The sequence below is a fragment of the Epinephelus moara genome, chromosome 18 (assembly GCF_006386435.1).
Source record: "Epinephelus moara isolate mb chromosome 18, YSFRI_EMoa_1.0, whole genome shotgun sequence".
NCBI classification, from domain to species: domain Eukaryota; kingdom Metazoa; phylum Chordata; class Actinopteri; order Perciformes; family Serranidae; genus Epinephelus; species Epinephelus moara.
The window spans coordinates 31,769,387-31,784,109 of record NC_065523.1 but is presented as its reverse complement, the minus strand read 5'-3'; the positions used below and the strand labels follow the sequence as shown (position 1 = coordinate 31,784,109).

Here is a 14,723-nt window from a genome sequence, read left to right as displayed (position 1 = left end):
ATGCATGCATTGTGTATAAAAAATGGACTGCAAGTCTGGGTAACTATACTGTAAGTACAGAGGGTATACCCACCCATCAGCCCACCTTTCAGCCAGAAATCCATTTGAATACATAGGACAGTTTACCTATATTCTCTTTGGGAAACGACTCATCTTCCTAGTGGTACTACCCCCACCTCATAGGCTATCACTACACCACTGCTTGAATAGCTAATTGTATTAAAGAGAGGTATAGTGTTCACATCTCCCAACGTGAGTGTAGTAAATGCACTGCCAACTGGGATCATATCCTTATCACTGCAACTCAATATATGACAACATTACTACAGCCAATTACAGTGTTACTGTGGATGGAATCTCAATTTTTGACAAAAATTCAACAATGCTTTAATTAGACATTCATTTATTCCGTGAACAGTAACACCTGCTAGATATAAATGGAAAGACTAGACTCTTGATGGTGAAACAAAATCAAAGAGTTGCCTTTTGAAATCACAGATAGATATTATCCAGTAAATGCTATTATTTATAGATACATTCCTGTTATAACTGACAAATGCACCTTCTGTAATGATATGGTAAAAACAGCAGAACACTTATTCTTTCAATGTGGACATGTGACAATCTTCTGGACTGATTTTCAGTTGGATCTCCAAATCCATTTTGATAAGAATATTTCACTCAAAGAACCTGATTTGTTATTGTACTGTGGGAATTCTCCAGTTTGGAGTGACCACTTACTTCAGGTGCTCTGAAAATCTTGCACGAAAAATCACTGGCTTGATTACAAAGCTGGAGTGCATCTGGTCTTGAGAGTAGAAAAGACTCACATTATTATCAAGCCCAATTGCCAGAATTTCTGCAAACTACAAATATGTTACATTTGTATATTTCGTATGTATTATATCAGTGTTTCTAAAGTAAAGTGACTTTTTCAGTGGGTGGTAGAGGGGATGGTGGATGGTGTGTCACCTAGGTGAGACAGTTGCCAATTAAGAAAAACAAACAACAAAATCAGTTGGGTTTTAGGAAGTCATTGCTGTGTTTCCAGCAGCTTTTAGGCTCCAAAAATTAGTGTTTTGTAGTGACCTGGTGCTGTTTTTCCAGAGGGGATAGTGTCACGAAAAGTGTTTATTTTTTACTGAGACATCGCTGCTTTGACTGGCGGGATTGTGCCACCGATAAACATTATTTTTCCTAACGATAACTAAGTGGTTTTTGTGCCTAAACATAACCACTCATTAACCACAGCATTACTGAAACATTACGTTTCAATTTATTTGCTACATAATAATGTGCAAATTGGGGCGGCAGTAGCTCAGTCCATAGGGACTTGGGTTGGGAACCGGAGGGTCGCCTGTTCGAGTCCTCGTCCGGACCAAAATATGGAGCATGGACTGGTGGCTGGAGAGGTGCCAGTTCACCTTCTGGGCACTGCCGAGGTGCCCCTGAGCAAAGCACCGAACCCCCCAACCGCTCGGAGCGCCTGTCATGGGCAGCCCACTCTGACATCTCTCCACTTCGTGCATGTATAGGTCCAGTTTGTGCATGTGTGTGTTCGGACCTGTGTGTAAGTGACAACAGAGTGAAAAATTGAATTTCCCCTCGGGGATTAATAAAGTATATAAAATAAATAAATAAATGTAACATTTGGGGTTTGCAGAAGCGTGCTAATATTTTTTCTGCCGATTTGGTTGTCTTATCCTGATCCAGAAGCTGAGGGCATAATATGACGGCATGTCAGATCTGTTGTTTTCTTTTTTAGGAAGCTGCAATAAAGTAATTTATATCATTTGTAGGAATTATTTTTATCTGTGTTGACAGTCTTTCAAGTAGATTAACATGACGTGCGGAGTTCCACAAAGATCAATACTTGGTCCTCTTCTATTTCTAATTAACATACCCATACAGATGAAACTCTGATCTGCTTTACTCTTTTACTAAATTCCAGCCTGGCCACCAGAAGAAAATGCTGTGATTGTATGTTTCTGCAAACCACAACTCCGTCATAGTTGTACATTTCATATGTATCATATCAACATGTCAAGCTGCCTTCTTCATCTGGAGGTGGAGGGGATGGTGGATGGAGTGACACCTACGTGAAACGTCTGCCAAGCTGCAGACCACTGTTTGAGACCAACAAACAACAAAACCGAGTGTGTTTTAGCAAACTACTGCTGTTTTTCCAGCAACTTTTTAAGCGACAAGCATCTGTGTTTTTTCACAACCAGTTGCTGTGTTTCCTGCCAGGATATTTCCACAAAAAGTGGTAATCTTGTCTTAACCATAACTAAGTGATTTTGTGCCTAAACCAACCACAGTGTTGCTGGAAAACGTAAGGTTTTAACGTACTGACTACACAATAACGTACAAATGTAACATACCCATGGTTTGCAGAAACGTACAATGCCAACATTTTTTTCTAGTGATTGGGTTGCAAGTAACTTTGGTGCCACTAGCGCTCATTGCCAATGCATTAAGCAAATTAATGACAGAGTTATCTTGTGCTAGGTAAAATCCAAACTGAGGTGATTCCGATTATAAAAGCTGCAAAATTAATGCAGTGCTTGACGAAAGACGGAGTAAGCTAGTAAGTCCGTTAGCCCTAAATCATGGCCCCAGAGATTGTTAATATATGTATATTTTTTTATTTAATGCTTGAGGAGATGATTCACCACCAGAGACACCACTGTTAGATATATTTCAGGCTGATGTTGATAATTAAATTAAGATTGTTTAAGCAGTGTGCTTTTAGTGAATAGTAATGTTAACAAGAGTTAACCGTTAGCTAGTCAGTTAACTTAACTTAATATATAATCAGCACTGGCGAGCAATGCATCTTGGGATAGGCTGGGCCTCCAAATTCTGGGAAAAAAGGCTGCATTTCTCTGCCGCATTTGAAGGAGCCTTCAAAATGGGACAGCCTTGGTCATGTCGATGTGGCACAATCGGTCTTCAAATGCAGCCTTCGAAGGCTTCGTTTCCCCGTTTCCAGTCTTTGTGCTAAGCTAACCAGCTGCTAACAGATGAAAGTGCCTCGCCTTATTACTCAGTCAGAATACAGTTGAATACAGGAAACATTAAAATATTACATCAATTACAAACCAGAATAAGACAAACCACTAACAGGTAACCATTTATTATCAAATCTTACATTCCCTTTTGATAACAATATTACATTCAATTAGCTTTAGCAACATGTAGCTTCACTTCAGTCCCCAGACACACATGGGGGGAAAATACTGCAGATACTTTTACAAACACACAATAACAGACACACATTCACATTCATGTCACAGCACAACACTGGACACACACACACATGGTGTTTTTCACATCTTCAAGCTGAGGTAAAAGCACAGCCTTTTCTTTGGCTCTCTTATGTGAGCATTTATACAAGTCATGGACTTTTACACTGTGTCGGAAAATTAAATGAACGAAACCTTTGGGTTGAGATGTTTGCTTTAAAGACAAACTTTGAGGTTTTTTCAACCTGGATTCATTTTTACACACGTTTTATGTGTTTTAGTGAGTAATCGGAACAACAATGTTTGAAATTGGTCCCATGTTGAGTGAGAATGTTGTAGCGGCAGCAGTCAAACAGGCTGCAATGGAACCACTCTGGGTATTTGGCACCATTGATTTATGTCCAATTAAAGTGCTTGATCTCAACGTGACTTACCTAATTAAATAATGGTTTATCTTTTTGTTTTACTAGAAACAGCTCCGAAATTGCTATCGCTAACCCCACCAGTCTCCATTTAAATAAATAATAATTTCATAATTGTAAAACACACTTCATTCAAAGTCAAAGGAGGCAAAATAAATCTCACAAAAGTCGTCATGGTTCCTCTTTTCACTGTCGCAACAATCACCAACTGTGGTTTGGTTTAAATAAACTCTTACTTCACCCGGTCACTTTAAAGTTCACACATACTGGGGCAATCACTCTATACAAGCTATAAACACTGTTTATTTAAATGGAGTCTGGTTGGTTTGGTGTTGGCAATGTCTGAGCTGTTTTTACAACTAACTGGGTGATTTTACTGGGTGTTTATTTTAACCAGTAAGTTGGTTAATGGTTGTTTGGACAGTGGGAAGACGAAACAAATAGTTTTTGTGAGTTTTACGTTGTTTCTGTCGACTTTGAGTCAAGTGTGTTTTACGATGATAAAATTGCTGTTTATTTAAATGGAGTCTGGTGGGTTTGGCGATGGCGATGTCAAGGGCTGTTTTTACATCTAACTAGGTGATTCAAGGGTTGATTTCAACCAGTAAGTTGGTTGGTGATTGTTTGAACTGTGGGAGGATCAACCAAGATGTTTTTTGTGAGTTTTACGTTGTTTCCGTCGACTTTGAGTGAAGTGTATTTCATTCTTTTGGAGTCTGGTGGGTTTGATGGCAGCAATTTTGGGGCTGTTTCTGAGTAAACAAAAATGATATTTCTCTTTAACAAAGAAGTCTATCTCTGTAGGGATCCTTTCCAAATGTTGTCAGACACTTATAACAACAATCTGAGCCTGTCAGTGGCAAAAACAAGCACTTCTAGTGGACGTAAATTAAAGGTGTGAACATGCTTGAACGGTCACATTGCAGCCTGTTTCGCCACTGCTGGCTGCAGCGCTCTCGCTAAATACTGGATCATTTAAAAAAATTGTTGTTCAAATTAATCACTTAGACACATAAACGTCAGAAAACAGGGTCCAGGTTGAAAAATATCAAAGTTACCCTTTAAGACTGGATACAGTCTTCACTTCAGCAAAAGTTAACACATTATACTCCAACTAACAAAACATGTTATTTACATCTGCTCTCACAGAGGACAGACCGCCATGCAAACATGTCCTGGACATATATGGGCCATGTTCCACTCTGATAAACACTATTTATATACGTGTTGGGGCTTTTAACACTGGCTCATACTGTAGTTGTCATTAGCTGGTCAGTGATAATTCAAACATGGAACATGCTCCATTTTGTAACCCCTTTGGATCCCGACACATAACCTTCATACTCATGAACCAGGGTGACTCTCATTTCCAGCAGCCAAGAGAGTCATCTCTTTTCATTGAGACCTTTAAACACTTAATTTGGATCCAGATGATGGACTGCTGGGCTCTGTGTTGATCCCGCTGGCAAGAAACAGCCCTTAAACGTGATAGATGGCGCGTCCCCTTTCTTCCTGTAGTAGTCCATTTAAATCTTATTAACACTGCTTTTCTCTGAGTTCTGGAAGGAGCTGAGGTCCCAGCGAACCGAGCGGAACGTGCTCCCCTTGAAACTGGCCCGTCTTTTCGTGATGCGGTAGATCTTCCTGAGGATGGCGCGCCGCAGCAGGATGTAGACCCACGGGTCCAGGATCTGGTTACAGGTCGCCATCCTGACTCCTGTCATCATCAGGCGCCTATAAGTGTCTCTCTCACTGTCCAGGAAGCCACTGTAGGAGCGCGTGGCTGATATCAGTCCAAAGACCTGAAAGAAAAAAAAAGAAAAAAATTAAACAAGACTCATCTTGTAACATCTTTTAAACTTGAGATCAGACATGTGTGGAAACGCATAGCAGCTATTGTTTGACCCTTTCACCCTCACACAGTGCAGCCTAACATCGCTCAAACCCACAGAACTTTATTTCAGATTAGATCTCAAAGATACCAAACACAGGATGTTTTTCCAGCAGCTTTTTAAGCTCCAAACATGGGTGTTGTTTTAGCGACCTGTTAACGTGTTTTAAGCCAAAACATGAGTGGTTTTTGTGTCTAACCCCAACCACACGTTAAACACAGCGTCGCTGAAACATAAAGTTTTCATGTATCCATTACATAATAACGTACAAATGTAACATACCAGTGGTTTGCTCAAACCCACAGAACTTTATTTTAAATTTGGTGGTGATCCAAAGATACCAAACGCATCAGTCTGACATTTTGGGAAATATGTATAAAATGTTGCACAAGACATGTTGAATATTTACATTTTATAGGATGGAGAAGTAAATATTAGTTTGAATATTTCATGTAAACACCATATAGCTCCATTAAACAGCTTCAACAATAAAATACCGAATACACAAATACACGATCAATAAATTAATAGTGGGCTTTTTTATTTTATTTTATTTTTTAGCTTTATTTTCATTTTAATTCTTATTCTTTTTAAATTCAGTTAAGTTTCAATTAATTCTTCAGAGTGGATTTGCTTGTCTTAGTTTAGTTTTAGTTTAAGTTTAGTTTCATTTAGTTTTCAGAGTGGGTTTTCCTCATTTTTACTATGTTTAGTTTTAGGTTAGTTTTTTATTAGTTTTAGTTTTTTTTAATAATATGGGAGGTATTTGTCAGGGGTAAGATTTAAAAAGGTCAAAACAGGTACAATACAATCACATCACTTCCTGAAGGCAGTTATAACATAGTCCTGATAAACATATTGACCAAACTGACAAAACTAAAAAAGAATTCCCGTTTGTTTAGATTTCCTGTGTTTTTTGTTTGTTTGTTTGTTTTGTTTTTGTTTTGTTTTTATTTCAGTAAACCAAAATCTTTTTCACACTTTATTTGTCAAAATTATAGTCTGTTACAGCAGTTGGGATACTTCTCATAGAAACAAAAAATAGAAAATAAAGTGTCAATATTATATATATATAATATAATATTACAATAGTTACATGACAGAATAATACCACAGATATGACAGGAATATAAATAATATGTTCACATCTAGTTTTAGTTTAGTGCTATTTAATCATTATGACCTCTGTGCTCATTAATGTGAATTATAATAACATCATTACTGTTAAACTGGAATAACTACATTTTTATAAACAGTGGTGCTGCTAAAGTCAGTTATAATTATTGTGAAATTCCTGTTTCCTGCTGTTTTCTTTTTTTTAAAGATATTTTTTTGGGCATTTTTTGCCTTTAATGGACAGGACAGTTAAGTGTGAAAGGTGGAGAGAGAGAGAGAGGATGACATGCAGCAAAGGGCCACAGGCTGGACTCGAACCCGGGCCGCTGCGCCAACAGCCTTGTACATGGGGCGCCTGCTCTACCACTAAGCCACCAACACCCCGTCCTGCTGTTTTCAACAGATTTCTGTGGTGAAAAGTGAGCTGTCCATTCTTAGTCCTTCCAGTTACACTTCACTGTGTAATTGTGCAATTATGAGCGTGACAAACCTGATTATTATGGGTTTTTTTCTCTCATTTTTTTGGCCTTTTAGCATGTATTGGTTGGATAGACGAGAAGTAACAGGACAGTTGGGAGAGAGACAGATCGTCATGCAGTAAAGGGCCTCAGATTGTAATCAAACTCAGGCCGCTGTGGTGCAGTTGGGAGAAATTTTCCTTGCAGGCTTTCTACCAGAAAGGAATCTTCTGGTTGAGGTTAGGGAAAGAGTCGTGGATTGAAATGACTAGATATCTGTTAGAAAGGGGTTTCTTGGAGAAAGTCTACAAGAAAAACTTCTCCCATGTGCCGCTGTGGTAAGGACACAACCTTAGTGAATGGGGTGCAGGTGCATATGGAACCCCTAACCTGAGGAGCATATCAATTTATCAGTTTATTTATTTTCATTACACACTGTTTCATCTGATAATACCCTATGTTCTTTTTTAATGTATATAATTGCTGTTTTTATCTTGATGGTGTATGCTATTTTATCTGTCCCATACAGCAAAGTGCTACACAAATAAAGTTTATTGTGTTCTAGGTGAACCACTGGGTGCCCCACAGTCCTTAATCATTTAAATGTTTAACTCTGACTCTTTTTTAAGGGGAAACAGAGGATCTTTAGGGGGAGATAGCAGGTTAACAGTATATACATCATCTGAAAGCTGGGGACCTGAAGATTAATTTGAAGTCCAACTCCATACGGTGCTTTAAGTTTTTGTTTGTACTTTTTATTTATGAACATTAAAAAAAAAAGCAAAAGAAATTTACTTTAAAGTAGGGTATCATATAGTACATACAAAAGTCATGTGAAATCTGTCTCATTGGCTAAATAAACACATCGTTTTCTCCACTGTTTTTCTCCCAGTTCTTTTTGAAGTCGTATGGAGTAGGTCATCTGTTCCAGAAGATGTAAGTGTTAAACAGTGTTAACAAAGAGGTGAGCAGTGGGGCAGTTTTTCTGGAGCCAGTATTTTGTAATGGCCGTTTTACTTGCTGCAAGCAAAGATCTTTAGTAGATAGGTATCATCTTTACTCAGTTTGTCAGGGATGTGTCCAAGCTAAAGGGATATGAACGCTGTACTAATACTAAAACCCCAAGTTTTTCTACTCTTAAATCTGTAATAACCATTGTGTTTCGGTAAGGCACCTATTTAAACTTTTAAAGTTTAGTATTTCAGGGCTGAGATCATTATGATGGAAGTATATGACGTCCATTTCCACACTCAATTTTGTCTCATAGGTTGTTGCAGCAACTTTGTGACACCGATTTGACGCTAAATTTAAGCATTTTTCCACACTCAAGACTTGCTAAAAATGGTCAAAAATCCCTCCAAGTATACAACATTGAAGTGTCTGCTTATCACTCCATCCTTTGGTATGGAATTTCATCTGTAAATATCTGCCAAAGCTCAGTTACTAGCAGCTGCAGAGTGTTAGTCACATAACTGATGGTGGACACACTGTAACAATCAATGACTCACTTCATCTGACTCGAGCAATCGTGAATCTTACTCACATAAAAGCAGGAATGAAATAGTTTGAACATATTTTCACAGTTTTGCATTTCAGAGGGAGTGTGGAGAGTTTTCTCCTCAGTCATTAGTCCAAGGTCCACACAGTGTAATACATTCAGTGTCATACTTGTGTTTCTCCGGTGGCTCAGCTTTACATTTAAATTTTTATATAACAGTGTTGTAGATCTAAAGAAATCCTAGATGAGAATACCAGATGAGAAATGTTTTAACATTTCGACAACTAAAATGTGCGTAACACATCTACTGCCTGGCACCTAGGGCGACACGGTGCTGCAGTGGTTAGCATTGTCGCCTCGGTCTGTGTTTATGAAGTTATGAAACTGCATCAGTTGGGTCTCAGAGCCTGTCCAAATATTGTCAGATACTGTGGCACTGAGACTGTCAAACAACATTGTCATGGAGGTGATATAAATTCTTGGTTTTTGGATTTACACTTTTTGGACATTGTTCCCTCAGCATATGCTTCTATATTACATCATGTATTTTACCATTGCTGTGGGAGGGATGTTTACATGTTGCTCAAGATTTGTTTATTACATCGCTGTGGTATTTCTCATCGTGTATCTTTTTGTAGTATTAGAGGCGCCTCTATGTTATTTTTAAAAAATTCCAAAATGTTTTTGAAAATATAAAATAATAAATAATAAAAAAATATCTTCTTCTACTATTTCACCCTTTAAAATTCCCTTTTTTAGTATTTTTTTTATTTCTATACACATTTTTTTTTATTTATTTATTTATTTATTTATTTATTTATTGTCTATTACATTTCCTTTGGCTGGTCTGCCTTTCGCTGTTTGTTCCTGGGTTGATGGGTAGGTAAAAATACCTTGTTTAAAAAAAGTTGTGGTGATTTGAGATCCTATTAATCGAAATCTCATATAGTATTTTCTTCTTGTGTTGTGCCTAAAAACACAATAAAAATTGGATCACAGAAAAAGCTGTTTGTAATTTTCTAAAACGTAAACTTTCTATCTTCCCCTGCAACACTGATCTGTGATTTGAGAAATCAGAATGACATGTAGTCATATAAAAACATGCCTTTTGAAGATGTGATTAAATGTCTGTGAAGTGCTTTAGCTGACACTCACCAGCAGAGGGCTCCAGCAGATGCAGGAGGTCACCATGATGCCAACCAGCTGGACTACCATCTCAGTGTCATGGGACCTGGCTGAGCAGCGCTGGGAGCACGACCTTTTCTTTAGCCGCGCTCTCACCAGCGTCATCCCACTGATGGTGTTGCACACAAAGGCCAAGGACAGAGAGCTCAAAGCCAGTCCAGAGAACAGCATCACGAAGGCAAGATCTGTTGCTTTAGTGCCCTCCATCACTTTAATAAAGCACCACGTCCCCGGGTACTGCCGCGTGTAGGCGCCCAGGCTGAAAAAGGGCAGAAGGGCCACACATAAGGCCAGCAGCCAGATCAGGGCCAGTGCCATCTTTGTCCGTGCTGTGGTCACCAGACGAGCGTGCAGCAAAGGCCTGGTGACGCCCAAGCAGCGCTCAATAGCCATGGCACAGCCCAGGAAGAGAGGGCACAGGCCGAAGAACACCATGCAGCCTCCCAGAAACAGACAAGACGCATCCGGATCCGCAGGATCACCCTGAAAGCTGGAGACGGCATCAGCTGTGGACCCAGTGCCTACCGAGTATTTATTTAGTACAAGGGCTCCAGCGATAACATGTCCAACCAGATCAGTTGCCACCAAGGAGCTGGCGAAGAGCAGAAAAGTGGCCTTTGACCGCCGCCGGAAGCGGTTGTACGCCTTGGCGAGAATGATGAGGGCCACCACATTGAACAGGATCCCCAGAGTCATGGTGAGGCCCGCAGCTGTGGGGTTGATCGGTGGACGGGTGACATTATGTGCAACGAGCTCCACCTCAGGCTCCTGCACCATGGTGGTGTGGTTAGTGAGGGGAGAGGGGGCGATAATGCCTGAGGAGTTGCAGTGCTGCATGGCCAACATCACCGCTGGGCTCCGAAGCTGATGTTCTTCCTGTGGAGAAGACACTGAAAAGAAAAACAAGGCTGAGTCAGCGTGCTGAAAGTTAAACATCCTTTCCCTTTGATGCCATCCTAATATCTTTCATACAGCTTTACAAATATTATCCCAACATCACACTGGGGGGTAACTTCAAATAAAGTATGTCCTTATTGTTGTCTCTACAGGCAAGCAAAGCTCCTCAGGGCAAATCACCTATTTAACACTGGAGGGACCATTTTGAAGCAACACTTTCTGTGACCCAACCCTCCAAGTGGGGAGAAATTTTAAAACTTAAAGGGATAGTTAAGATTTTTTAAATTGGGGTTGTATGAGGTACTTATCCATAGTTAGTGTATTACCTCCAGTAGATGTCAGCTGGCATGCCCCCGGTTTGGAGAAGCAGGCTGGAGTCCGACACATAAGCTAAGCAATGTACTGCTGTGGTTGGGGGCCAGCGACAAAACGCATTTTAGCCACCTTAAAAAAATCAGAGTGTATTTTCAGTGCTTTAACTTTCCTTCAGACAGCCGCTATTAATGGCTTCCTCTTCTATGTTCTTGTAAAAGTCACCAGAGTCTATTGACAAAAACAGTCATTTTAGCTCTCTGAACACAGGAGTTGCTGGTCTACTGCTGCCTCAAACAGTTAGTTAATTTGTGTTATTGTGTGACTTTGGGGAATCCGAGCTAACCCTTTTAAATGCCAAAGTCACACAATAACACAAACAAAATAACTGATCAAGGCAGTGGTAGACCAGCAGCTCCTGCTGTTCAGCTATGTTAAATCACTGTTTTTCTCATGGAGTCTGGCTTTGAAGACAGTGATACAACAACCTCTCTTTTCCAGTTAGAAATCACTGTCTGACATTAAGGTAAAGCTGTGAAAATATTCTAAATATAGCGTACACTTAAAGTGATATTGATTTTTTTAGGTGGCTACAATGCCCCTGTCCACAGCACTACATTGTTTAGCTTCCATGTCAGACTCCAGCCTGCTTCTCCCAACTGGGGGCATGCTGACTGACATCTACTGTTTGTAATATACTGTCTATGGATAAGCACCCCATAGAACCCCACTTCAAAAAATTTTAAACTATCCCTTTAACAGTTAAAAATAGCATACAGAAGCCTGGTTGACAGCATGTTATTGTTTATCGTTACAGCATAGTGCAGCAACGTGAGTGCAAAGAGCAAAAACAAGCTCTCCAAGATTGTCAACACTGCAGGGAAGGTGATTCATTTAAAAATATAATTGCCGCTGCTGCACACCCATTACACTCAAGAGTGAGAGCTGCTCCCTCCTGGGCGTCGATTTAGGATCCCAAGAACCAGCTGGGACATATAAGAAGTCCTTTCATTCTGTATTCCATACAGGCAATGAACACAGAATAACTGTATCAGGGAACACAACTATTTTTACAAGATGTGCTCTCTTTTACTTATTGGTCCTACCTGCCTATTTGAACTATTTTATCATGTATATTGTGAAATTGTACATTTTTTAATGGTGTATTGTGTTATGTGTCTGTACGTGCCTTTGATATTTTGCATCTATCTATCTATCTATCTATCTATCTATCTATCTATCTATCATCCACCTACCCATCCATCCATCTACCCATCTACCAACCTATCTTTCTATATACGTATCTACCTATCTATCTACCCATCTATCTTTCTATCTTGTTGAAACATGACGGATAGATGGAGTCCATGGAGTGACGGGACTCCCGAGGGCGGTGGGCACAGTGCTGGGTTTCTCAAAGTTTTGATGACTGAGTGCCATTTTAGGGAGCCAGCATTTGATTTAGAGTTGAACGGGAAACATGTACACACTCTTTTTTTTTTTTTTTTAAACTTTTTTATGACATTTTCATATCTTACATAACACTTACTACATTCTAGTTTTCGACTTCTTAAGACATTAAAAAGCACTTAAATGAAGAGACAGTAAAGTATTTTTGTTCTCGCTCCCCAAAATATGTTATAATTACTGCCTCGGGGCAAAGTGACTCAACTTTTAAACATTACAAATTAGCTGCCAGCCCTCCCTGAGAGCTCAGCTATGAAGGGCCTGACGTTGCTCTGTAGGTGAGGCTTCACTGAAAATCTGAACAAGTTCAGACAGTTTTTGTTGACACTGAAAACACATTCCTGCAAACTGTGCATTAGCAGTAATGACACTGTCACCGCATTAAAAACCTTTAAAGCCACACTGCGTGCAGCTCCATGCAGACATGCAAGATGATGGGAACGTTTTTATATTTATCAGAATCAGAATCAGAAATACTTTATTGATCCCGAGAGGAAATTATTTATGTTATTTACATACAGATAACGATAAGTGACTTTCAAAGTGATTTTTTTACTGTTTCATGCGTTTTCTGCTTTTGTATGTGGTGTTTTCCTTCATTCGCCTCTTTCTTTACCCAAACATGATTTTTATTGGACTTTAATTTTCTTTACTTTTAAATCAAATCTCTATTTTTACTTTTATGGTGTTAATTATTTGGAACATGTCGTTTCTTTGGTTAAAAGTTTTGCTCTATGCTCACTATAAAAGTTATTAATATACTGTTTTAAACACGATAGAAACACACAAAAAAGCACATAATGATGCAGACATTACGACAACAGCCAGACATTACCTCTTTATACAGTTTAAAAGAGCTTTTACCTTTTAGCAATCACATTTCTGTCGTCTATTTGACAGCATTTAATTCCTTTTTCTGTCATAGGTGTAGATTTGGGGGGGACACAGGGGACAGGTTCCCCTAAATATTTAAAACACGTGTATTTGTGCCCCCTAATAAAAGCATTAAAGCAGCAGAGGTATTTTATTTGACAAAATTAAAGACATTTACACCATAAATTGTTTCATTAAAGTCACAAATTAGTGCAAAAGAAAAAAAAAAAATCACTTGAATGCAAAAATGGAAATTAAGTGCTAAAAAATTTCTGACAGAGGACCCCCAGACCCTCCTGTTTCATATGCACCCCCCCATCAATGTTGAAATGTAACTATAACTGTTGCTGTAAAATGTGAGAATTTAAAAAGTCAACATTTAAAAAACATTGAATTTGTAATGATAGCCTCGGGGCATGCCATTTGCTCTTCACATGAAAGATATTTAACCTACCTTTGTAAAGATAAATCCATGGAGATGATCAGGACCACTTTGATCCTGACAGTAACTCATAACTGAAGCAACTTAAAGTAAAATAATCCAAGTTGTTCTTGATACTTTGCTGCGTTGTTCCACGTCTTCACCTGAAGCGTTTCCTCATTCTTCAACTGACACTATGTAGAAACTCTCTCCTCTCACAAGGAGCAGCCTCGCTGCAACATTGCACAAGCATGTCTTCTGTTACTCCAGCTGCAGCTGGCTGCTTTTATACAGCAGGGCTGCACCGCGCTCACATTGCCTCTGGGTGTCTCAGTCGGAGGAAACAAAGTAATGTCCTCCCAGCAGAGACTTCCTGGGGCTGACAGAATGAATGGGCCACTCAGAGAAACCCCAGAGACGTTGATGAATATTTAACATCCAGCTGATTCACCCCTCACTCCACCTCAGCGGACAATTATGAGATGTAGAGGATTAAATTTTAAGCCTGTAAGAACAGCAACCTGTAGAATTGTAGACCTGCCTGAGGCAATTATTACTTTTATAGGAAGTGATGTAACTAAAATAAGCATGACATGACATCACAGCAGCTTAAACAAAAATTAGTTATAGTCCATACAGATTAATGACAGACTCATCAAAGTAAAGCTGGCTGAGTTGACTTTAGTTGAGTTGCTTTCCTTCTTGAGAGACCCATCCCTTGTTTGTTAATTCTACAGACATTAAAACACCCCGCTGCTTCACTGAGCCTCATCTGAATAACCTCAGCGTCCCTGTGGTCAGCGCTCATCAATGCAAACCAGCTGTGCTCCCGCCTCTACAAACACCGCTGTCACAGTCTGAAGCTGCAGCTGCGACTGCAAACAGTTTCCCAGTTCTCACCAAGACTGGTCAGGCTACTGCTGCTGGTGGACCT

General features: G+C 39.5%; 1 protein-coding gene across 1 annotated transcript; it reads right to left on the bottom strand.

Annotated features, from left to right (window-relative positions):
- Window positions 1–3,130: 3,130 nt before the first annotated feature.
- LOC126404914 (prostaglandin E2 receptor EP1 subtype-like) lies at window positions 3,131–14,260 on the bottom strand. The gene is made up of 3 exons (XM_050068327.1): window positions 13,823–14,260; window positions 9,790–10,709; window positions 3,131–5,472 (listed from the first exon to the last, which is right to left on the bottom strand). The coding sequence occupies exons 2-3, from the start codon at window positions 10,663–10,665 to the stop codon at window positions 5,197–5,199; spliced, it is 1,152 nt and encodes a 383-aa protein (XP_049924284.1). The 5' UTR covers window positions 10,666–10,709; window positions 13,823–14,260; the 3' UTR covers window positions 3,131–5,196.
- Between the last annotated feature and the right edge of the window lie 463 nt (window positions 14,261–14,723).